Source organism: Schistocerca gregaria, chromosome 2, assembly GCF_023897955.1.
Source record: "Schistocerca gregaria isolate iqSchGreg1 chromosome 2, iqSchGreg1.2, whole genome shotgun sequence".
NCBI classification, from domain to species: domain Eukaryota; kingdom Metazoa; phylum Arthropoda; class Insecta; order Orthoptera; family Acrididae; genus Schistocerca; species Schistocerca gregaria.
The window spans coordinates 887,264,218-887,290,765 of record NC_064921.1 but is presented as its reverse complement, the minus strand read 5'-3'; the positions used below and the strand labels follow the sequence as shown (position 1 = coordinate 887,290,765).

Genomic DNA, 26,548 nt, shown 5'->3' with positions numbered 1-26,548 from the left:
TCTCTACAATTACGCGCTAGCAGTAAACAAAGGCTGCACTAATTACACAAACTACAAGAAAAAATCAAAAGATTCCAGTGAGGTATCCTCGGCTAAGGGTCGACATATGAAACGCCCCCTTTGAACAATTATACATGACTGTGCTTAAGTTGACACACAATATTTTTTTAGCGCAACGCCTTCAGTAATCCCTACAAGAGAATGGCCCTGACTAAATTAACCTATACGTTTCACAAATCACTTACCTCACAAAAATATTCGTTACTCGAAGTACTGCAATTCAGCGAGCGCCAATACTGCCAGCTAAATAAAAGATTCAAACTACTGAAGGCACTAACTACTGATAGGCATAGTTAGCAAATGAAAGATTTTAATAGAGAACAAACAATGTATTTACCTTAATAGTCATAATATATATAGCAGTTCATGACATCCATTCTTACAAATGTACTATTTCTGATGGACACACCTCAAGATTATCCATTCTCAATAATCCGCCATCTCACTTCCCCACATCCACCACTGCTGGCGGCTCACCTCCAACTGCGCAACGCTACGCGCTGTTAACATCCAGCTGCCCAACAATACAATGGCGAGTATTACAACAATGCCAACCAGCCACTGACTGCACACAGCACAGCCAGTGATTTTCATACAGAGCGCTACGTGGCGTTACCAATATAAAAAACCTGAACAGCCTACTTACACCAGTGTCTGTGACACGATATGTAATGTAGCCAACCAGGTAACGGAATCCTTCTGCAGAGCAGTCATATCCCTCTTTGACAGCAGATTCTTCTGGTCCAGGTTGAAGAGGAAAGTTAATATCTCGTACCTCTTTTTCACCATTTATCATTTTCAGTGCTTCGCTCATGTCAGGCAAAATTCCTGTGAAAAGATGTGACGTTAAAAATCCGTCACGCTCATCTGCCTCTACTGATGTGTCACTTGACGGAAGAATGTCATGAGCATTGACTCCCAGCAGTAACAGCCGTAATAAATATTTTACTTCTGTTGGAGAAGGGTTGAAATGGAAATGACCAATTCCTCTGATCTGTGAGGGAAAATCTTCCAGTGCATCCTGGTTCAATCCTCAGTTAAAATATATATTATTTGTAGTGGCTGAAGATCTGAAAACAGTCCAAATAATGACCGAACAGTTGTCATAATGCCTTTCTGGAATGGGAGCAAGTGATTTGCATTGCCTACGCACATTTTCTCGGCACATGTATACAGTTCTCTTAATATTCTTTCTTGAACATCCTTATGTATCCCATAACCACATGATAACGCATTATTATTGTACCTCCGAGCATTCAGAATGTCAAAAGCGTCGTTTGCTAACTGAAATAAATTTGCTGCTTCCTCTTCTTCAGGCATCAGGTACTTTATGGCTTTAGCTATGGTACTCGAAAAAAGTTGCATTGCCAAATAAACCCTTTGACGCTCTTTCCCCTTGACACTGAGATGAAGCTGTGACAGTTTAGGACACAACTTCATTTCACTCCTATCTAATGCGAGCAGTCTTTCTACAATAGATTTATTAATAATTTTCCCACTCAGAAGCTTTAGTCTGTCATACAGAAAATGGTCCCTCATTAATTTAAACAAATGCGGAAAATATGAAAACACCCAGATTCGTTTCTTTCATACAGCGGATTGGGAAAGCACAAATTTGTCTCTGTCACATTAAAATCTTTCCACACAGATCGATTTTTTGTTCCAAGGTCGCACACTACCGCAACAACATCGTAACCAACATCTTGTACAGAACAGTTAATACTGTTTAACCGATCAGCTGCTATTTGTGTGTCAAAATCATAATAACTGGGTTGCTTCCATCCAGAAAACAAACCACGTACCATAGCAAATAGCACGTTATTGTGTGGCCCTACAACACGATCTTCAACAGGATCACAAGTAATATTGCTATCTACATTCATTTCGTCGGATGATAGCACACACACAGATTCAGATTTTGTCAATATAGATGAGTGGGCTTTCATTAGTTGCAAAACATCTGTCAGCACACCAGGAAAGCATCTGAAAGAACGTGACGTCCATCTCTTAAACGTTGACAGTCCTGGAATTGGGAAACCGACCTGACTTCTTAAAAACAAATAATACTTCCTAGACACAGCACGAAGTGTAACCGCTTTACAAATATCTTCCCTTTGCCATTTTGCTCGTTTCTTTCCACTCAACAAGCAGTTTATCTGTGTTTTTGAAAACAATTTGCCTAATATTTGAGTCACTTTCTCTTGCACTTGCTTCTTTTGACACTTCTGCTGATATTTTATTTTCTCACCACAAGCTTTCACTTTACTCTTCAAACGCTTCTCACTACACCTGAGGTTTGCACACATAGCTGTCAGTCTGTGATTCGTGTATTCTAATTCTTCTACACGTTTACAGAGTTCGCTGATCTGTTTACTATCAGTGCCACAGTCGTCTGTCGCTGTTGACTGGTCTATTTTTCTTTTTTTCGGAGACACACTAGCCAGTTGCTCAATTACATTTTTCATTGTCTTTCTTGCCTGCAACCTGTCTGCCTTATTCGGAGAAACTGTGTCATCAGGGCCTGAATTTCCACTAACACTGGGTACACTTCGTGGTATATTTACACTCGGCACTGCGTCTGGTTTAAGTGTTTTCTTCGGCGGTAGACTGAGAAGTTCTGCTAGCAAGTCACGCAGATAATCATCGGATGTGAAATGCAACGAACAAACAGTTGACGTCGCAACATTGAGGCGATCTTTTCGGTGGCATTATCCAGGCCTTCTGCACTTTAAAGTCTTCTGGGAACGAATGATAAATTATATCCGTTCCTTTTGTCTTTCGGCTGCACGACAGACATCCTGTTACAGCGAAAAAAAAAAGGTTCAAATGGCTCTGAGCACTATGGGACTTAACATTGATGGTCATCAGTCCCCTAGAACTTAGAACTACTTAAACCTAACTAACCTAAGGACATCACACAACACCCAGACATCACGAGGCAGAGAAAATCCCTGACCCCGCCGGGAATCGAACCCGGGAACCCGGGCGTGGGAAGCGAGAACGCTACCGCACGACCATGAGATGCGGGTGTTGTTACAGCGCACCCAGGAATTTTAACACAAAACTTTTATAAAGCACCGCAACAAAACCACAAACGAAAGCAAAGCACCAACACCGATAAAAAAGATACCCCCCCAGTGCTTGGTGCACAGAACGGCGAGGCTCGCTTGCTGTGATCAGAGGTGGTGGAGTAAAATATGTAGGACTCATATGCCTCTTTGGAGGGGCTCTTTGTGAAGAAAATTGAGAGATCGCGCGTGTGAGAGGAGGAGAGAGATTGTATTATTGTGAGACGCCATTACGGTTTATAGTAAATGTTCAAATTTTTTTGCACAAAATAAAATCCAATAACGAACGTCAAGTATTCAAGGTGTGTATATCTCCGTAGCGCAAGTAGGCCATCGTTACGGTACAGATATTACGAGATGTAGATCGCTCGGAAGGGAACTTTGGAACGACAGTGCGGACCTGCATTTTCCAAGGTCAGAATCTCCGAATTAATAAATTCTAACTTGCTAAATTGTCATCCAGACTGATCAAATAACATAGCACACAGTTGTGCCGGACTATCTGCGTAGCGAGCAAAGGTTTTAGAGATTTCAGGTGGAGCAGATAACGACGAGGAATTTCCGCAAGATCGTCGCTGAGAAATATTTCCCTTGCTCTCCCGTGGTATTTAAAACGAAATATTTATATTTTCCAGCTTATCAGGAGAGTAGAGATAAAAAGGAAATAAGGAACTTAGCTAAACCAACTAAAACCAATAACTAAACCAATAATTAAAATAATAGCACACATAAAGAATAGTTATTTATAATAATAAATAAATAAATAATTTTTTAATTAGCTAAGCAATAATAATATATTAAACCATGCAGTCCAACATCGGACCACTGTCACTTTACAGCCGGCCGGAGTGGCCGAGCGGTTCTGGGCGCTACAGTCTGTAACCGCGCGACCACTACGGCCGCAGGTTCGAAACTGCCTCGGGCATGGATGTGTGTGATGTCCTTAGGTTAGTTTGGTTTAAGTAGTTCTAAGTTCTAGGGGACTAATGACCTCAGAAGTCAAGTCCCATAGTGCTCACAGCCATTTCGGATTCCAATACCCCACAGATCTGGATATTGTATGGATCGACCAGCCAACTAAATGGAGACCTACAATAAGCACTCTTTCCATTCTGACTGGTGCTGATAACACTGTCTCACACGAGTCCTTCAAGTGATGGTTGGCCAGATGGTTGATTTGGGGGAGGAGACCAAACAGTGACGTCAGCAATGGCATCGGATTAGTGGAGGTTGGGGAAAGAAATCAGCCGTGACATTTAAAAGGAACCATTCCGGCATTTGCTTGAAGAGAATTAGGGATATCACAGAAAATCTAAAGCAGGATGGCCGGAGGCGGGTTTGAACCGTCGTCCTCAAGAATGCGAATTTGGTGCGCTAACCACAGCGCCACCTCGCTCGGTCATTCACTGTGATCACTCAACATCTGGCACTGCTCACGCACTTTGTATCCCTCCTCGTCATGGCAACAGCATTAAACACGAACGACACTAGTGCACTCTGGTGGCCGTTCTACCTGCTGCAGAGGACTGCAACACTAATAGCTTACGTACCAGTCAATGGTGTCTAAGTGTACGAAGGTACACTAACATCTCACCATGCCCTCTGGGTGCTTCACTTTTTCTTGTCACGCAGTGAATTGTAGCACCTAAATAAGATTTGCTTTCAGATATCTGGTCTATCTCACAGGACAACATCCACAGGAAAAATAATCAAGTCCTCACGCAACGGTTTCAATGTTTTCGTATGGTATAATATTCTGGGGTAACTCATCATTGAGTAAAAGAGTATTCATTGCACAAAAGCGTGTAATCAGAATAATTGCTAGAGCTCATCCAATATCATCCTGCAGACACTTATTTAAAGAGCTAGGGATCTTTACTGCAACCACCCAATATATATATATGAAATTTGTTATTAAAAATCGGAACGAATTCAAAAGTAATAGCAGTGTACATGGCTAAAACACTAAGAGAAAAGATGATCTTCACAACTCAAGGTTAAAACTAACTTTGGCTCAGAAGTGGGTAAATTATGCCGTGCCACAGAAATCTGTGGTCACTTTCTAACATTCATGGTGGTGTCTGTTTGTTCTATATCGTGTCTCCCTACCACTTTCACGCAACGACGCTCTGAGCGTGTTTTTTAGGGAATTGACTAGTTTGAACCTGGGACCTGTTGCTGGTAAGGAGACGCCAGACCACACATGACATGCAGAATTCAGAAGAGTTCAGTGAGACTAGCGATGATATAACCAAATACTTAATGATTTCAGCGTCAGCTCCACTGAACTCCCTGTAAAAGAATCTTAATACTAACTAAATTTAGTGGAAGGGGTTCAAGGTTTTCATATTTTTAGTTAGCTGGTAAAATAACGTCGAAAAGGCAGTTAAGTTTACCACTGGCAATTTTATTCTACTCACAAAAACATCGTTTATAAATTGCACTATTGATAAAAGGAAATGTTTTAATACAGGATGGTAAAAACCAACTGCGTTCAACAAAAATGTGAACGAATATTCCCTGAATGGGTTTCCAAGTTCTACAATGGATCGAAGGATGACCTATGCCATATCACATCTATAATGTAGGTTTAAATTAAGTTTCACAAGAGAGAAAACTATCAAAATGGTCTACAGTGACTCTCAATTATCTTTAATTACTTATCTAACGTGTCGTAAATTACAGTGGCTGATGTTGCTTCTCAATAACTATATAACCGAAAAATCATCGTGTTTCAGATTTTTACTTCAAGTTGCAAATGTGAACACCATGAGCTTTAATTGACGATCGACACTAGTATTACGCAAAAAGGGGGTGTAACGGATGAGAGTTCTGCAGTTCTGAGTGAAGCCTTATGCGCTCAAAAATGCGGCATCGCGTGCGTTCATTACCTTGTCGGTGTTTAGGCAGCGTCAGGGCGGCGGCGGGCAGCACAGCTCCGCTCACCTCGCCATCTCGGAAGCAAGTCCCCTCTCCTAACTTCTCCTTACTACCATTTACCGAAGTTGGTTTAATAAAAACTATCTGGCTGTGTTTTCATCTGACCAATCACGGTCTCAATGTTAACATTAAGCTCCGCCTACAAAAATTCTGTCTGTCGAATGAGAAACGTTATACTTTTCGTGGTGGGGCAATGTTTTTAAAGTTTGCAAGGTAACAGAGACGCGAAAAATTCTCACGCTAAAGCTTGCAGCTGGTGTGGCCCTTTTTGTGTTATCGTAAGATCTATACTGTTTTTCTGGAGGGCTCTAGCTTTTAACATGGTCTGGGGGGGGGGGGGGGGGGGGGTGGTCCTTGACGTAACAAAGACTTCAAAAAGTCTCACGCTAAAACTTGCAGCTGGCGTTGTCCTAGTGGTTAACTGGCGGCGTGGGTGTCCAGTCTGTCCCTTATCATAGGGCCTTCTAGCTTAACACGGTTCTGCTCTGGGCTTCTGTTCTCTTTTCTCCCCTCGGAACGGCGTCTGTCTCACGGTGGGAAGGTATGACATGCATTTAGGCATTCTTGTGTTAGTCTGTGGTATTCCATTTGCTCACTCGTTACTCGTATTACTTTGGTTAATTTAATGTCACGATTTATTCGGAGATATGTGACATACTACTGGATTTGCTTATCATGCCAGGTTTTTCATGGAAGGTGTTGGATTTGCCTGACACCTTACAACTTACCTAATAGCATCAAAAGTCTGACAGATAGCCTTATAGCATTTAAAAGGAAATTAAAAGAATTTCTGAATGGCAACTCCTTCTACTCATTAGATGAATTTTTGGATATAGTAAGTAGGTAATTCCCCCCCCCCCCCCATATATATATATATATATATATATATATATATATATATATATATATATATATATATGCTGTTTAAAAAATGACCGGTATATTTGAAACGGCAATAAAAACTAAACGAGCAGCGATAGAAATACACCGTTTGTTGCAATATGCTTGGGACAACAGTACATTTTCAGGTGGACAAACTTTCGAAATTGCAATAGTTACAATTTTCAACAACAGATGGCGCTGCAAGTGATGTGAAAGATATAGAAGACAACGCAGTCTGTGGGTGCGCCATTCTGTACGTCGTCTTTCTGCTGTAAGCGTGTGCTGTTCACAACGTGGAAGTGTGCTGTGGACAACATGGTTTATTCCTTAGAACAGAGGATTTTTCTCGTGTTGGAATTCCACCGCCTGGAACACAGTGTTGTTGCAACAAGACGAAGTTTTCAACGGAGGTTTAATGTAACCAAAGGACCGAAAAGCGATACAATAAAGGATCTGTTTGAAAAATTTCAACGGACTGGGAACGTGATGGATGAACGTGCTGGAAAGGTAGGGCGACCGCGTACGGCAACCACAGAGGGCTACGTGCAGCTAGTGCAGCAGGTGATCCAACAGCGGCCTCGGGTTTCCGTTCGCCGTGTTGCAGCTGCGGTCCAAATGACGCCAACGTCCACGTAACGTCTCAAGCGCCAGAGTTTACACCTCTATCCATAGAAAATTCAAACGCGGCAACCCCTCAGCGCCGCTACCATTGCTGCACGAGAGACATTCGCTAACGATATAGTGCACAGGATTGATGACGGCGATATGCATGTGGGCAGCATTTGGTTTACTGACGAAGCTTATTTTTACCTGGACGGCTTCGTCAATAAACAGAACTGGCGCATATGGGGAACCGAAAAGCCCCATGTTGCAGTCCCATCGTCCCTGCATCCTCAAAAAGTACTGGTCTGGGCCGCCATTTCTTCCAAAGGAATCATTGGCCCATTTTTCAGATCCGAAACGATTACTGCATCACGCTACCTGGACATTCTTCGTGTATTTGTGGCGGTACAAACTGCCTTAGACGACACTGCGAACACCTCGTGGTTTATGCAAGATGGTGCCCGGCCACATCGCACGGCCGACATCTTTAATGTCCTGTATGAATATTTCGATGATCGTGTGATTGCTTTGGGCTATCCGAAACATACAGGAGGTGGCGTGGATTGGCCTCCCTATTCGCCAGACATGAACCCTATGATTTCTTTCTGTGGGGACACTTGAAAGACCAGGTGTGCCGCCAGAATACAGAAACAATTGAACAGCTGAAGCAGTACATCTCATCTGCATGTGAAGCCATTCCGCCAGACACGTTGTCAAAGGTTTCGGGTAATTTCATTCAGAGACTACGCCATATTATTGCTACGCATGGTGGATATGTGGAAAATGTCGTACTATAGAGTTTCCCAGATCGCAGCGCCAACTGTTGTTGACAATTGTAACTACTGTAATTTCGAAAGTTTGTCTGCCTGAAAATGTACTGTTGTCCCAAGCATATTGTAACAAACGGTATATTTCTATCGCTGCTCGTTTAGTTTGTATTGCCGTTTCAAATATACCGGTCATTTATGAAACACCCTGTGTATATATATTAGGTGTCATGTGATATCTTGTATAGAGATCTTTTATTAACCTGACACGTCCCACATCATTACGAAGTATCGATTCATGATCTATGGAAGAAGTACTAATCTAATCTAATCTCACGAACAAAAGCCTATCAGTTATATAAAGTTTCAAGCGCATGCACAAAATCCAGTACTACAATACGACTAGGCGCGGCGGTAACTGGTTATAATTTCCTATGTTAGCAGGCGAGGCCATGATCCATTTGCGACTTGTTTGCCGGACGATTTACGGGCTGGTGTGTTGCGGACGCCCATCACGAGTAGTCGATTTTTACCAGGAACTTGTTGTAAACTAGGCATAAGGATACAGTTCAAAGTAGAGAAAGAGCCGTTTGTGCTGTTGTTCGTCTGAGACAGTTATCTAGTGACGACCTCGATGAACTTGGCACGTAAAAGTGAACATTTGTGGAAATTATTTGTGTTGGGCAAGACTCGAACTCAGATTCCTGCTTCTAGTGGGCAGTGCGCTATCCATGCAAGCCTCCCGGATGTACTCAAACTTTTTCACTTGTTTACTTCTCCAGCTCCAAAAACTCATCTCAGCACGTTAAAATCTAACCTTGCTTTTCTTATAGGTTATAAAGTTGTATCCTTATTTTAGGTAAATATGAACCGAAGAAAAACAGAATGACCGGGGAAATCTTAATGATCTCTGAAAAGTTTGTTACGAGGTCACTGTCTGCTAGCTGTAACCAAAGTGAAGAAGTGGGAAAGGTCGCCAAGGTAAACTTGTTTGCGGATCATAGCTGCTGAACCGGTTGACGAATTATATATCGACCACCGCTATCTTACGCTGTGTCTGCACCAGAAAGTTGTCTCCCCAGACCGCTCACAGCGCTGTGTGCACATTCCGTTAATCCGATGCCCGTAACTTAATCCCGCATATTGTTCTTTGGCTTCCACGTTCCAGGGCACCAGTCCTGATACAATGTCCGTCGTTTCCACAGGCGCCAGTGCCCAAGTCCCCGTGGAAGGGGGTCCGGAAGGCGCTGTTCTTCGGCAGCATGTGCCCCCAGCGCAAGGGCTCCATCCCCTTGGGCCACGAGGACTGCCTCTACCTCAACGTCTTCACGCCGCAGGTAAACACACTCGCAGTTCTATGTTCTTAGAGGCAACTAGCGAAAGGGACGCTTCATTGTGAACTACCTACTGGACACAAAATGTCGCACCGCCCACATGACTTTCACGGTTCCTTTCTCAATACTCTCTTGACCAAAGGAATTCACAAAGCACAGCTAACCGGGCAATGGACGAAAAACTAAACCTGCATTCGCATTGTTCTTCAGAAGAGCCCATCGAACGGACGTACAACATATGACCTGGACTGGTTTTGGTAAACTAAATAAGGTTTTCAAAAGTTTTTCATTAGTGTGAGAAGGAGAATTTGCAATCATTGTCTTACCAGTTTTGACTTACGGTGATGTGACACAAATTTTTAATACAACCCCCCCCCCCCAAAAAAAAGAAAAAAAATAGGGCCACTCAGTCAGCAATTGTCAGAAGCACATCAGGATTTGGTGATAATGACGAAGATAAATGTTTGTTTGGCACACGAGATCAGGGTCTTTAGTACCCTTACTATTATTTTCGAGATGAGTGTGGTGAAAATGTGGTGTCACCGCCAGACACCACACTTGCTAGGTGGTAGCCTTTAAATCGGCCGCGCTCCGTTAGTATACGTCGGAACCGCGTGTCGCCACTATTAGTGAATTGCAGACCGAGCGCCGCCACACGGCAGGTCTAGAGAGACTTCCTAGCACTCGCCCCAGTTGTACAGCCGACTTTGCTAGCGATGGTTCACTGCCTACTTACGTTCTCATTGGCCTAGACGATAGTTTTGCATACCCTTCAGCTACGTCATTTGCTACGACCTAGCAAGGCGCCATTATCAGTTACTATTGATATTGTGAATCATGTACCGTCCAGACCGACGTTCACCATGAATGGATTAAAGTTAAGTATTCCACCAGCTACGTCCGTTTTTTCTAAATTCTAATTTCCTTGTGCTGTTCCAGACCTCACGCCAGCCTGCGTGAGCTAAAACGCGTGCATTTCGGCCTCCTCTAGTAACACGGTGTTGGCTCTCATGCCAACCACAACAGAAAAGGAATCGTTAAAAATTACAGCATGAATTAAACCATACCAGTTCCTTGAAAATCAAAATTGAAAATCAAAATTGAAGTGGCACCCACACCCACATAAGCATGTGAACACCCACAACACACCCACATCCACTCAACCCCACACCCACACAGCCACACATCTACACACCCACCCACTTAACATCCACACACCCATACCCCCTCCCCACCACCACACCGCTATACACACACACCCTTCTCATCCACACACACACAAACCTATTATTATTACTATACGTGCATGTGAACTACACTTTGTAAGTGCATTTCGTGCAATGCAAATGTGTTTGCATTCTGTAGCCTGTAGCACCTACAAAACTGAAAAAAAATTGAGTTAATGTAATAGTAAAATATCGAAGTCTCTGTCGATGCAACCACGTGCCTTGGAGTTCCTTAGAACACGAACTTACCTGGCTAGCTTCTGCTTACACATTTTGTTGTCCTCATTGAGTACTGCGAGTGTACGACGTTTGCAGTAAATCCGAGTTCCAAACGACGTGGCTTCCCCTTGTAAGTTCCTGTCTGCAGTCATGTAGAAGTTTGAACCTTTGAAATTGAATGACTCCGTTTGCAGCAGCTTGTGTATTTCGATTTCTTGATAATGCTCAGCCGCTAGTCTAGTGTACATGCCATCCACAGCTGCCGACGGAAGAGCCGCCACCGCAGCTACCTGTCATGGTGTTCCTCCACGGCGGATGCTTCAGCGTGGGCGGCTCCAACTTCTACGGCCCTCCCAACTTCGTGGACAACGCCGTCATCCTCGTCACCGTCAACTACCGCCTCGGCATTCTGGGTAAACCACTTCTGCCGACTGCAGCACTCTAAGCGTAGCGAATGAGCCTTTGCAACTGCACAGATATAAATATAACTTCTCGTGGCTCAGCGGTCTTGTGCGAGTATTTCAGCTGGGCGCCTCTTCGCATACTTGCAAGCATCATACCTCATTAATCCAGTTGAGGGAAGGGGGCCTACAGTTTAACGTGGGGTCTGAACCAATTCGTTGATAGGTGAAAGCTAGGTTAAAGTCAATCTGAAAAACTTCCCTGGTACGACCAGGCTTCGATGTCACTATCTCTTTCTTTACCAAAAGACTGTGCCAGCCCAGGTTACTGCACACATACCATTAGTCAGGTCTAACGATGTAACAGCGATGAACGTTGCCACCATTTATTCTTAACCGTTTGCCCGAATCTTTGCGTAATTACGTAACTGATATGACGTACAAAAATGGCTCTGAGCACTATTGGACTTAACATCTATGGTCATCAGTCCCCGAGAACTTAGAACTACTTAAACCTAACTAACCTAAGGACATCACACAACACCCAGACATCACGAGGCAGAGAAAAGATATGACGTACATTTTAATGATTGTTTTCGACAATGACTTAGGAGCCCAAAATAAAGATAGCCGGAAGTGTACCCACAGCTTCAGCGTTCCATAGCTATAGCAAAGTGACCAACTTACACGCTTATCACAGCCAAAAAAAAAAAAAAAAAAGTAAAATAAAAAAAATTGGTGGTGCAAATGGCTCTGAGCACTATGGGACTTAGCCGGCCGGGGTGGCCGAGCGGTTCTAGGCGCTTCAGTCTGGAACCGCGCGACCGCTACGGTCGCAGTTTCGAATCCTGCCTCGGGTATGGATGTGTGTGATGTCCTTAGGTTAGTTAGGTTTAAGTAGTTCTAAGTTCTAGGGGACTGATGACCTCAGATGTTAAGTCCCATAGTGCTCAGACTCATTTGAACCGTTTGAACCACTATGGGACTTCACATCTGAGGTCATTAGTCCCCTAGACTTAGAACTACTTAAATCGAACTAACCTAAGGACATCACACACAGCCATGATCGAGGCAGGATTCGATCCTGCGACCGTAGCAGCAGCGCAGTTTAGGACTGAAGAGGCTAGAACCACTCGGCCACAACTGCCGGCACAGTCAAAAAAGACGCAGCACGTAGGAATTCTCCGAATGGGATGCAAATCGGTAGATGTGATGTACGTGTATGGACGAACAATCGATTACAATTTCAGAAAAATTTGATGATTTGTCCAAGAGAAACAGCTTCACAAACTGAGCAAGTCAATAACTCATTGGTCCACCTCTGGTCCTTATGCAAGCAGTTATTAGTCCTGGCCGTGACTGACATGGCTTGTTGGATGTCGTCCTGAGGGATATCTCGGCAAATTCTATCCAATTGGCGCTTTAGATCCTCAAAATCTGGAGATGGTCGGATGACCCTGCCCATAATGCACCAAACGTTCTCAGTTGGCCAAGGTAGGATTCGGCAAGCACGAAAACAAGCTGTAGAAACTCTCGCCATTTGCGGACGGGTATTATCTTTTTCAAATGTAAGCCCAGGATGGCTTGCCATGGAGGGCAACAACATGGAGCATAGTATATCGTCGATGTATCGCCGTGCTGTAAGGGTGCCGCCGGCCACAAAGGGGTCCTGACATGAAAAGAAGTGGCAACCCAGACCATTAGTCCTCGTTGTCGCGCCGCATGGCTGGCGACCGTCGGACTAGTAAGTATCCCACAGCTGGCCAAACCCTCTCCAGACACGTCTTCGGCCTGGAATCTCACTGACTGGTGCACAGTTGTCTTCAGTAATGAGTCCTGCTTCCAACTGAGGACCGATGACCACCGATGACGTGTTTTGAGACGCTGCACACAGTAATGGGATACCAACCTGACCGTCGCCTGCAACATGACACTTTAGGCTACCTGTTTGAAATTTAAGCAAAGATATTGAAATTATTGTTAAAACATCTTTAATCTACACCACTGACCATTAAAATTGCTACACGACGAAGATGACGTGCTACGGACGCGAAATTTAACCGACAGGAAGAAGATGCTGTGATATGCAAATGATTAGCTTTTCAGAGCAATCACACAAGGTTGGCGCCCGTTCCGACACCTACAACGTGCTGACATGTGGAAAGTTTTCAACAGATTTCTCTTACACAAACAGCAGTTGACCGGCGTTGCCTAGTGAAACGTTGTTGTGATGCCTCGTGTAAGGAGGAGAAATGCGTACCATCACGTTTCCGACTTTGATAAAGGTCGGATTTTACCCTATCTCGATTGTGATTTATCGTATCGCAACATTGGTCCAGATCCAATGACTGCTAGCAGAATATGGAATCGGTGGGTTCAGGAGGGTAATAAGGAACGCCGTGCCGGATCCCAACGGCCTCGTATCACTAGCAGTCGAGATGACAGGCATCTTATCCGCATAGCTGTAGCGGATCGTGCAGCCACGTCTCGATCCCTGAGTCAGTAGATGGGGACGTTTGCAAGACAACAACCATCTGCACGAACAGTTCGACGACGTTTGCAGCAGCATGGACTATCAGCTCGGAGACCATGGCTGCAGTTACCCTTGACGCTGCATCACAGACAGGAGCGCCTGTGATGCTGTTCTCAACGACGAACCTGGGTGCACGAATGACCAAATGTCATTTTTTCGGATGAATCGAGGTTCAGTTTGCTGCATCATGAAGGTCGCATCCGTGTTTGGCGACATCGCGGTGAACTCACATTGGAATCGTGAATTCGTCATCTCCACACTGGCGTATCACCCGGCGTGATGGTATGGGTTGCCATTGGTTACACGTCTCGGTCGCCTCTTGTTCGCATTGACGGCACTTTGAACAGTGGACGTTACATTTCAGATGTGTTACGACCCGTGGCTATATCCTTCATTCAGTCCCTGCGAAACCCTACACTTCAGCAAGATAATGTTCGACCGCATGTTGCTGGTCCTGTACGGGCCTTTATGGATACAGAAAATGTTCGACTGCTGCCCTGGCCAGCACATTCTCCAGATCTCTCACCAATTGAAAACGTCTGGTGAATGGTGGCCGAGCAACTGGCTCGTCGCAATACGCCAGTCACTACTCTTGACGAACTGTGGTATCGTGTTGAAGTTGCATGGACAGCTACACCTGTACACGCCATCCAAGCTCTGTTTGACTCAATGTCCAGGCGTATCAAGGCCGTTACTACGGCCAGAGGTGGTTGTTCTGGGTACTGATTTCTCAGGATCTACGCACTCAAATTGCGTGAAAATGTAATCACATTCAGTTCTAGTATAATACACTCCTGGAAATTGAAATAAGAACACCGTGAATTCATTGTCCCAGGAAGGGGAAACTTTATTGACACATTCCTGGGGTCAGATACATCACATGATCACACTGACAGAACCACAGGCACATAGACGCAGGCAACAGAGCATGCACAATGTCGGCACTAGTACAGTGTATATCCACCTTTCGCAGCAATGCAGGCTGCTATTCTCCCATGGAGACGATCGTAGAGATGCTGGATGTAGTCCTGTGGAACGGCTTGCCATGCCATTTCCACCTGGCGCCTCAGTTGGACCAGCGTTCGTGCTGGACGTGCAGACCGCGTGAGACGACGCTTCATCCAGTCCCAAACATGCTCAATGGGGGACAGATCCGGAGATCTTGCTGGCCAGGGTAGTTGACTTACACCTTCTAGAGCACGTTGGGTGGCACGGGATACATGCGGACGTGCATTGTCCTGTTGGAACAGCAAGTTCCCTTGCCGGTCTAGGAATGGTAGAACGATGGGTTCGATGACGGTTTGGATGTACCGTGCACTATTCAGTGTCCCCTCGACGATCACCAGAGGTGTACGGCCAGTGTAGGAGATCGCTCCCCACACCATGATGCCGGGTGTTGGCCCTGTGTGCCTCGGTCGTATGCAGTCCTGATTGTGGCGCTCACCTGCACGGCGCCAATCACGCATACGACCATCATTGGCACCAAGGCAGAAGCGACTCTCATCGCTGAAGACGACACGTCTCTACTCGTCCCTCCATTCACGCCTGTCGCGACACCACTGGAGGCGGGCTGCACGATGTTGGGGCGTGAGCGGAAGACGGCCTAACGGTGTGCGGGACCGTAGCCCAGCTTCATGGAGACGGTTGCGAATGGTCCTCGCCGATACCCCAGGAGCAACAGTGTTCCTAATTTGCTGGGAAGTGGCGGTGCGGTCCCCTACGGCACTGCGTAGGATCCTACAGTCTTGGCGTGCATCCGTGCGTCGCTGCGGTCCGGTCCCAGGTCGACGGGCACGTGCACCTTCCGCCGACCACTGGCGACAACATCGATGTACTGTGGAGACCTCACGCCCCACGTGTTGAGCAATTCGGCGGTACGTCCACCCGGCCTCCCGCATGCCCACTATACGCCCTCGCTCAAAGTCCGTCAACTGCACATACGGTTCCCGTCCACGCTGTCGCGGCATGCCACCAGTGTTAAAGACTGCGACGGAGCTCCGTATGCCACGGCAAACTGGCTGACACTGACGGCGGCGGTGCACAAATGCTGCGCAGCTAGCGCCATTCGACGGCCAACACCGCGGTTCCTGGTGTGTCCGCTGTGCCGTGCGTGTGATCATTGCTTGTACAGCCCTCTCGCAGTGTCCGGAGCAAGTATGGTGGGTCTGACACACCGGTGTCAATGTGTTCTTTTTTCCATTTCCAGAAGTGTATATTTGTTGAATGAATACCCGTTTATCGTCTGCATTTCTTCTTGGTGTAGCAATTTTAATGGCCAGTAGTGTAAATTAAGTCCCACGCCATGTTTTTCTTTCTATGTGTGAAGAGCAGTCTCAGCAACTACTGCAGCGATTTTTGATCCGGTTTTTACTAGTACAATGATTGGCGAAAAAAGGTTTGTGTATATGAGTTATGATTATATTAATGATGTGGCCTAATATATCTGTTGTTGTCTGTTCAGTTATTACACGGCCTAACAAAAAAGGAATGATTGGATATCATGCGTAACTTCGTATACATACACATCATCAGTTGGTATGCAAATGATTAGAGATGCTGTCTCCTGTGACAGATAGAAGGGCCCCAGAATCCAGTAAAGTCATTACCAGGCCTGGTAGGGTACGCAGGGTGAACAAAAAATACTACACTTTGAGGTCGACATGCGATTGCCCATCCAAATTCCTGACAAAACTGTATCTACCAAAACCTAGTACCACTGATACGTTTAATAGCAAAGAAATTTTTAAAAACGAGGCCATAACTGCGTGCAGCGTGACCAAGAACAGGTAGCATGAAGCCTACAGCTGTCCCATGCGCCCGGTGAGTCGTGTCAAAGCCGTGGGGAATGGATATGTAGATTCGCAGAACTTCGATACGCATTTGCAGCAAACTTTTTTTCAGTTCAAGCATCGAACTGTATCCAGTTCACACCTCCACAGTGCGGTATTTTGTGTAATGCTTTCTGTTTATCTTACCTTTGTTTAAACATTAGGCAACGGCCTTGCCGCAGTGAATACACCAATTCCCGTAAGATCACCGAAATTAAGCGCTGTTGGGCGTGGCCGGCACTTGGATGGGTGACCATCCAGCCGCCATGCGCTGTTGCCATTTTTCTGGGTGCCCTGAGCCTCGTGATGCCAATTCAGGAGCTACTCGACCGAATAGTAGCAGCTTCGGTCAAGAATACCATCATCACGACCGGGAGAGCTGTGTGCTGACCCCACTCCCCTCCTATCCGCATCCTCCTCTGAGGATGACACGGCGGTCGGATGGTCCCGGTAGGCCACTCGTGGCCTGAAGACGGAGTGCTTTTTTTTTGTTTAAACGTTAAGAGGTAAAATGGGCTTCTTTCAGACGTAGACGACCACTTCCCCTATGAAACGAATAAAGCCAACAGAAAATAATAGTGGATACAGTAAAATCGTCTGTACCCAAAGACGTACAAATACAGAATGGGTAGGCTAGACTAGATTGCACATTTCACTATGCACAATAATTCCATTCTGTGCTTTTGAAGTCCAGGCTTATTTTCACAGAGCCGATACGTACACATACAAGCAACGTTCACGTTAGAGAAGATGTTCAAAGCGATTACCTTGCATTTGCAAACACTTCACCACTTTCTGGATCATACTTTTCTGGGCACTACAGGCACTCCAGCGTTCATCATACACATGAGCTATTAGTTCGTGTACTCCACGGGCGGAGTGCTATAAATCTGTTCCTTTAAGTGTCACCGCAAACAAACTTCTAGTGGATTAAGGTCCGGGCGGCTTGAGGGTCCGAAAATTGGATCTCCATGACCAATCCAACTTCCTGGAAATGTTTCATTTAAATAGTTATGCACATTCATTCCAGAGTGTGTCAGTGCACCATTATACTAAAACCATAGCTGTTGCTGAACACCAAGTAGAATGTTTTCTAATGCGTCAGGCAAAGTATGGCAGGGGCCCAAAAGCACTCCTCCGACGATTCCAGCCAAGGTCATAGGTGAGAAGTGGATTGTGTTCCGACCAATAATGGCTGTTGTGTAGGTTCAAAATACCTTCACGGGTGAAGCTAGAATCACATTATTTATAAGACGTTCATTATCTTCCGCAAGATCCAAAAGCCGCTCACAAAACTGTACTCGTCATTCGGCCATTGGTGTTGAGTTAACATGTTATGACACGGATGCAGTTCTTCATCGTGCAAAACTTCAGCAGATAGTCTTGCAATAACACGGCTGCTTCGCCGGGGTGATTGGTGAGCGGTTTCAAAAAATAGCGTCCTCTGTTTTTGATATACTTCTCGCTCTCGGGTGACCCTTTTCCATTACTTGTGGACGAAGATTTCCATTTTCCCGGTGTTGCTCCAGGCGACGAAAAACGTCCTATCAGGATGGCGTCTTTGAGGGGTACCGTGCAGCAAACGCAGGAGCAGTAACGGCAGCTTGGTTATCAGATACACCCAGCACCAAAGGCATACTCCATCGTGAAGCCCTCCCTCCATGTACGAGAGGCGTTTGAAAAACGACAGAGATGGCACCACCAGCGTGTATTGAGGTCATGTTTAGTTAGTAGCATCTTTGGAATGAACGCACACCAAGTTTCGGCCATATTGGTCTATTACTTTGTGTTTTGCATTCGTGTGAATCAAGGAAGCGAAAAAGAATTTCATGTGGTGATTAAACATTACATTATAAAAGTCAAAACGCCTCAGGAGACTAAATAGAAGCTTGATAAACATTGCGGTGACTCTGGCCCTTCGATTAAAACAGTTTATAAGTTGTTTCAAAATTTTCGGAGTGTCCATATGGGCACAAGTGATGCTGGATGTTCTGGACGCCCTGTGGAGGTTACGACTTCAGAAATCATTGATAAAATCCATGATATGGTGATTGATGACAGAAGAGTTATGGTGCGTGAGATTGCTAGTGCTGTGGGCATTCGCATGAACGGGTACATAATGTTTTGCATAAACATTTGGACATGAGAAAGCTATCCGCAGCAAGATGGGTTCCGCGATTGCTCACGCTTGACCAAAAATGGAATCGTGTGAAGTGTTGCAAGGATGGTTAGCAGCTGTTCAGGAAGAATCTGCAGGACTTTAAGCGTCGTTTCGTCACTGTGGATAAAACATGGATGCATTTCTATACTCCTGAGACCAAACAACAATATAAACAATGAGTTACCAAGGGAGAATCTGCACCAAAAAAATGCGAAGACCATTCCTTCGGCTGGAAAGGTTGTGGCGGCTGTCTTTTGGGATTCGCAGGGGATAATCCTCATCGAATACCTGGAAAAGGGTAAAACTATTACAGGTGCATATTATTCGTTATTGGACCGTTTTAAAACTGAGCTGCAAGAGAAACGTCGGCGATTGGACCGCAAAAAAGTCCTTTTCCATCACGACAATGCACCAGCACACACCTCAGCAGTTGTGGTCGCAAAATTAATGGAAATAGGATTTCAACTCGTTTCACATCCCCCCTATTCTCCAGACTTGGCTCCCTCGGACTACTATTTATTCCCCAATTTGAAGAAATAGCTGGTGGGACAAAGATTTTATTCAAACGGGGACGTGATTGCAGCAACTAATAGCTGTTTTGCAGACTTGCAAAATTCTTGTTATTCGGAAGGGATCAACAAATTAGAACAGCATTTGACGAAGTGTGTACGTCTAAAAGGAGACTATGCTGATAAATGAAAAAGGTTTACCCCAAACATGTAAGTAGTTTTTATTTTTGCACGGACTTTTCAAACGCCCCTCGTACTTCACAGGACCAGTTGCGCGGTTAGAAAACACATGCATGCAGTTAAATGGATCCCACTATCGTGTAATAGGCTATTATAATGTGACAAAATGATGTCCTACTTATAAACGACGAGAACCAGGAAGTGGACGCCTAAAATATAAAGATAAAAAAAGGAAACTGATGAGGATTCGAACTATAGCACCAAAGTGGAAGTGGATTTGATGCCCACACAGTCTACTCAGTGAGCTACGACGGCTGGTAAGGTAGTGCGGGATGATACATGTTCCTCTGTGCATTCCGATGCGCTGCATGATGAATTGTCAGCTCCTCGTTTTCATACATTTTTCAAACTGCAACCGTTTTGATTTTGTTAAATAAACTTTTCTCTTGAATCTGGATGACGAATCGCATACCGATCTCCAAGTGCGAATTTTTTCTTCGCCTTTTATAAATGCAGTGCATTGCAAAGAGTTAAATCACGGCAGGAGTCACTGTGAGCGCTACTTTCCGTCAACTCACAGCGGCTTTCCGTGAGTTTGTAAGTCCATTGGCAAACCGGGGTGGCTGAGCGGTTCTAGACGCTACAGTCTGGAACCGCCCGACCGCTACGGGCGCAGGGTCGAATCCTGTCTCGGGCATGGATGTGTGTGATGTCCTTAGGTTAGTTAGGTCTAAGTAGTTCTAAGTTCTAGGGGACTGATGACCTCAGCTGTTAAGTCCCATAGTGCTCAGAGCCATTTGAACCATTTGCTAAAGAAAAGATTAAAGATACATTTAAGCAGTAAATACCTTGCGATTCTGTCATATCAAAACTTTTGTTCTGATATAGAAGTATCAATAGAATTTTAGGTATTGGTCTCGATATGAGTTATTTTATCGAAACTGATATTGGAAGCTTGTTGTACATGTGATGAATATGAAATGTGGTTTCGTCTTCAAAGTACGTCTTCAGCAGAGCACTGTGTGTGGCAGGGTTCCTGAGCACGGGTGACGAGGTAGCGCCCGGCAACGCGGGTCTCAAGGACATGGTGGCGGCCCTGCGTTGGGTGCGCCACAACATCGCAGCTTTCGGCGGAGACCCAGAAAATGTGACTGTATTCGGCCAGAGCGCCGGAGCCATTGCTGCCAACATGCTTATGTATTCGCCACTAGCCGCTGGTAAGCTCCACTACCTACATTAATGTTCCAGAATGAGATTTTCACTCTGCAGCGGAGTGTGCGCTGATATGAAACTTACTGGCAGATTAAAACTGTGTGCCCCACCGAGACTCGAACTCGGGGCCTTTGCCTTTAGCGGGCAAGTGCTCTACCATTTTTTTTAATCTCATTTTGTTCGCTTTTTGTTCGTTGCATCTGCTCGGGGCAGACGTCGTAAAATGTCCGTTTAAGTTCGTTGTTCATCGATTAGCTCAGTTTTTTTAATAGAAAGGGCTGCTAACCCTCTGACCGAACACGCTGAGCTACCGTGCCGGCTACCATCTGAGCTACCGAAGCACGACTCACGCCCAGTACTCACAGCTTTACTTCTGCCAGTATCTCGTCTCCTACCTACAGGTTCGCAGGAGAGCTTCTGTGAACTTTGGAAGGTAGGAGACGAGATACTGGCAGAAGTAAAGCTGTGAGTACCGGGCGTGAATCGTGCTTCGGTAGCTCAGATTGTTGGACACGAATGTATCACTGCCTGCAAAGATGTGGTATGAGGATATTCAGGAGGCGCCGGACGTCATACAGAGGGAGCCGGCACTCACGAAGATGGCCTAATAATTGCTGAAGGTGAAGGGAGAGGGGCGAGAGAACATCTTCTAACTCAGCCCCCAGCGCCGATGCAGGGAGATGTTGTGCCTCGACAGAGTGGGATTCAACGCCATGCGAACCGTATTGCGACATTAAATATAAATGACGTGCGTTCACCGGCCAAAATACACATACTGAAGGAAACGATTTGGGCATCTGATGTGGATATTGCTTTGCTGCAGGAAGTCCACATAGTTGCACCCCCATACATCGCAGGCTACCAATCCTATTCGTCGCATGGAGATCACAATGGGAGTAGGGTTGCAGTTTACGTGCGAGATGGCTTCCCAGTGGAAAACGTGTGTTATCTTCCGTCGGCCAGGGGAATGGCTTTCACGACGTTTGGGACACGAATCATCAATCTTTATGCACCGTTGGGAAATAATCGGCCGCGGGAAAGGGCGCGATTTTATGCAGAAGACATTGCCCCACTATTCCATGGACGTTATGAATGTTTAATAATTGGTGGAGATTTCAACTGCGTTCTCAGCCAGAAAGACCAATGGCCGCAAGCAAACATCAGCCAGGAGTTGCGAATCGTAGTCAACGACCTTGTACTTAGTGACACGTGGGAATTACGACATGGAGATGCACCGGGATACACCTACGTGACAAGTCATTCGGCGAGCAGGTTGGATCGCATTTATATCTCACGGGCTCATGCAAATGATGTCCAGGACGCGGAAACGCTGGACATTGGCATTTTCCGATCACAGCGCTTACATCTATACGGTTCTTCTTCCCCGTAGAGAGGAATGGAACAGTAAGGCCCCGTGGAAATTAAACATTCAACATCTACATGATCTTGAATGCCGTCAATAGATCCTTGACACATGGGCGATGTGCGAGCGAAGGGTTGGAAGGTATGCGACGAAGGTGGCTGACTTGTGCTGAACCGGCGCTTCGCCGTACGTTCATCTCATATAGCAGGGAGATGGCAGAATGGCGCCGCCGTACGACCGACTTTTATTTTGCAGCGCTGCACGACCTGGATGATGGTCCGCCGAGACAGGACATCTGGATCGAACGCAAAAGGATAAAAGCTAAACTAGTGGCTTTAGCTCGGAAACATCTTCAGGGAACCATGGTGCGCGCCAGATGTCACGATACGATAATGCACGAGATTCCTTCCATGCACCACGTCGTGAATGAAACGAAAGCACCGACGACGCGTTTTGGTACGGGAAGTAATTACCCGCAAATACCGAAGAGTGACGCGTCAAGCGGACATTGTCTGTGCATTCGTCGACCATTACCAGTACATCTATCGGGAAGAAACAGCCCCTGTCGATGATCTCGAACGTATAGCCACGTACGTCTCCCGTGCACTGACGGTGGAAGCCGTGGGAACCTTACTGGAAGCCATTAGCTGTGAGGAAGTACATGATTTTGACAGTGCTTTTGATAAGATGCGGCACAACTATCTGTACGCTGTACTGGAACAAATGGGATTTCCAGACCGTTTCACTGGTGTCATTAGAAGGATTTATGGGAGCGCACAATCCTTGGTACAGGTTAATGGGCGTTTAGCAGGGCCCATTCAAATTCGACGATCCATTCGCCAGGGCTGCCCTCTTTCGATGCTGCTGTTCGCGATAGCTTTGGAACCATTGATTGGGAGGCTAACAAATTCTCTTTTGGGATGGAACTGCGGGGCTACACCTTCAAATGTCGTGCCTATGCGGACGACCTCCTGGTGCTCGTTTGTTCAGAGGAAGAGGTGAAGACGGTCCTTGAACTGTTGTTGGACCACAGTGTGACGGTGGGTAGTGCAGTGAACATGAACAAATCGGCAGCAATGCCGGTTGGAAGGGGCCTTACGCCGGAAGAAATCAGTCCGTTTCCTTATGTGCAACGGTTCCGCTATCTCGGCATAGACTTTACTTCATCTATAAAACATACTGCGGCAGTTAACTACCGATGTATTTTACAGACAACACGTACCATGGTCCGCCAACATCTCCTACGGCGCCTTGATCCTTTGCACCGAGTCGAATGTCTGAACACTTATGTGGTTTCTCGAATGGTGCATATTTCGCAGATCCTGCCCCTACCACTCACGCTCGGACGTCGACTTCAATCAGCACTAGGCTATTTTGTGATGATTGGGTCGCCCCTCAAGGTGCGATACGCAACGCTCACGCTCCCTACGGAAAAGGGGGGACTCGGACTTACGAATGTTCACTGCCGAGCGACGGCGCTCCTTCTAGCCACGATGTACAAGCAATGGCGTAGCGGGCGTGATTCCCTCACATTCCGCCTACTGGATCTCCTGGTTCCAGCGTCCCTCACACCTCCGGTGGCGGTGGGCAACATTACGCCACATTTTGCGCATGTATCAACATTTATCGTGGAACTTTGTTATATCAGAGACGAGCTTCCGCGCACGAGACCGCCTTGCGGTAAGTCGTAATGTCATTGAATTCAAACACCCCACGTTGCATTGGCCGAAGATATGGAGACATGTGCACCAAAAATTCCTTCCTACCTTCCTTCGGGCACTGTGGTTCTCTGTCGCCTGTGGCAAGTTCAACACCAACCAACGGCTCCATGCAATTGGACTAGTGGACACTCCACTATGCCCGAAATGTCGCCAAGTGGATGACGACCATCACCGCTTAACTTGTATCGCCGTGGAGGACGTCTGGCTCCTAGGAAGACAGATGGTGGCTTGCTACCTCCGTGTGACCCCGCAACATATTACACCTGCTTCCTTCTTACATCCGGAGAGTGACTACTTTCCGGCGACTAAATCACACTCGATCATCTGGGTCAAAAGTGGGACGATCGCGTACCTCTATGGGGATGCTGCCAAGTCGCGACTCGACTTTTGGTATTTCTTGCAGCAAGCCCACAATGAGGTTCATAGATGGTCACACTATCGGAAAACCTTTGCCAACTATCTTCAGACAGTCTTCCTCGACCCCCACACGCAGTTGGGATGTGCCGGGTGCAGTAGGTGTGCACATTTGACAGCTGATAATGAACCTCACGCTTCTCTCACCGCTCAATATGTAATGCACATACTATACCATGGAATGATTTACATGTTCCTTTTAACAGAGTGATCTTTATGGAAAATAAATAAATAAAAGCAACATCCCTGTTCCTTTAAACTTGCGATTTGTTTTACAATGATTTATTATTTTTATTTTTTATATTTTAATTTTTTTATTTTTTTTTTTTTTTTTTGCAGAGGATGCATTTCATTTAGTGTTTGTGAACTGCCTAATTTTGTGTCCAAATAGAATACCGAAAAGAAAGATGGTAGAGCGCTTGCCCGCGAAAGGCAAAGGTCCCGAGTTCGAGTCTCGGTCGAGCACACAGTTTTAATCTGCCAGGAAGTTTTTATATTAATGTTGTGTGATTTTCGGTTTCATGGTGTCTCCTACGTGGCTTCTTTGTGAATTCTGCTAACTACTTCATCACGGAGCTTCTTCTTTTGGCAAAACAAGGTGGACTGAGTTCTATACATTTCCACCATCATCAAGAATCGAACCTGAGATCAACGCCTCTGTAGTCAAACAAGCCCCTTACCGATTATCTCCATGCAAACTTTGTATTTAATGTAAAACTGATAATTACTCTTATACTTAAGCTGTTGTACAATGCAGATTTTCAGAATTCGACTGTGACTAAAGTGATCGTCACGAAATTAGACACCTCAGGGTCTCATCCGCTCTTTGCAGTTCGCCGGTGCTAACAAGGGAACCTTCCCATCGCACCCCCCTCAGATTCAGTTATAAGTTGGCACAGTGGATAGGCCTTGAAAAACTGAACACAGATGAACCGAGAAAACAAGAAGAAGTCGTGTGGAACCATCAAAAACTAAGCAAAATATACAAACTGAGTAGTCCATGCACAAGATATGCAACATAAAGGATAATATGAGCTCAGGAGCGCCGTGGTCCCGTGGTTAGTGTGAGCAGCTGCGGTACGACAGGTCCTTGGTTCAAGTGTTCCCTCAAGTGAAAAGTTTACTTTCTTTATTTTCGCAAAGTTGTGGTCAGTCCGTTCGTTCATTGACATCTCTGTTCACTGTAATAAGTTTAGTATTTGTGTTTTGCGACCGCACCGCAATGCCGTGCGATTAGTAGACGAAAGGACGTGTGTCTGCAATTGGAACCGAAAACATTTGATCGCAAGGTCATAGGTCAACCGATTACTCCACAGGAAAAAACGTCTGATATATCCTATATGACACTGGTGACGGCATGAGCGTCACATGACAGGAATATGTTGTCGACCCACCTAACTTGTACAATTGGCGAGTGGGTAAAAAGATTCTTCTACCTTGCCTGATTTAGGTTTTCTTGTGGATGTGATAATCACTCCCGAAAAAAGTGATGAAAACATAAGAGTTTGTCACATAAACTGCAACAAATGAATGCAACAGTTTCACAGTCGCACAGTTTTCCATGTGCTCTGTCAAAACATATGTTTTTAACGTTTTCAAATATTTCCGTGTGTAGACTGTCAAATCCTGCATATGTTCAAGCAAATCTGAACACGTCCTGGAATTTTGGAGAGCGAGTTGATTATGTGTGAGTGCCTGAGCTTTGATAATTGACCGACGATCACGATCACGATCACATAAACAATACTGCTCTGTGTACCTGTGCAGCTTCGGACGGACGGACAGATAATAATTGTCTGAAAATAAAAATTAAACTTTCACTCGAGGGAAGACTTGAACCAAGGACCTCTCGTTCCACAACTGCTCACGCTAACCAGGGGACCACGGCGCTCCTGAGCTCACAATCTCCTTGATGGTGCATATCTTGCGCATGGACTACTCGAGTTGTATATTTTGCTTATTTTTTTTCATAGTTCCACACAACTTCTTCCTGTTTCCTCGATTGATCTGTCTTCAGTTTTTCAGGGCCTACCCACTGTGCCAACTTATAACTTAATCTGAGGGGGGTGCGATGGGGAGGTTCCCTTGTAAGCACTGCGATTCACCCACCTCATAGCTTTGCTACCG

The 26,548-nt window shown here is 45.6% G+C and overlaps 1 protein-coding gene across 1 annotated transcript in view; it reads left to right on the top strand.

The window, feature by feature from the left end:
* LOC126335318 (esterase FE4-like) overlaps positions 1-26,548 on the top strand; it is a 299,162-nt gene that overhangs the window by 155,653 nt on the left and 116,961 nt on the right. The window contains exons 3-5 of the mRNA XM_049998474.1: positions 9,526-9,657; positions 11,359-11,512; positions 20,743-20,928. Of these exons, the coding sequence (XP_049854431.1) occupies positions 9,526-9,657; positions 11,359-11,512; positions 20,743-20,928 (472 nt within the window). The remainder of the gene's footprint in view (positions 1-9,525; positions 9,658-11,358; positions 11,513-20,742; positions 20,929-26,548) is intronic.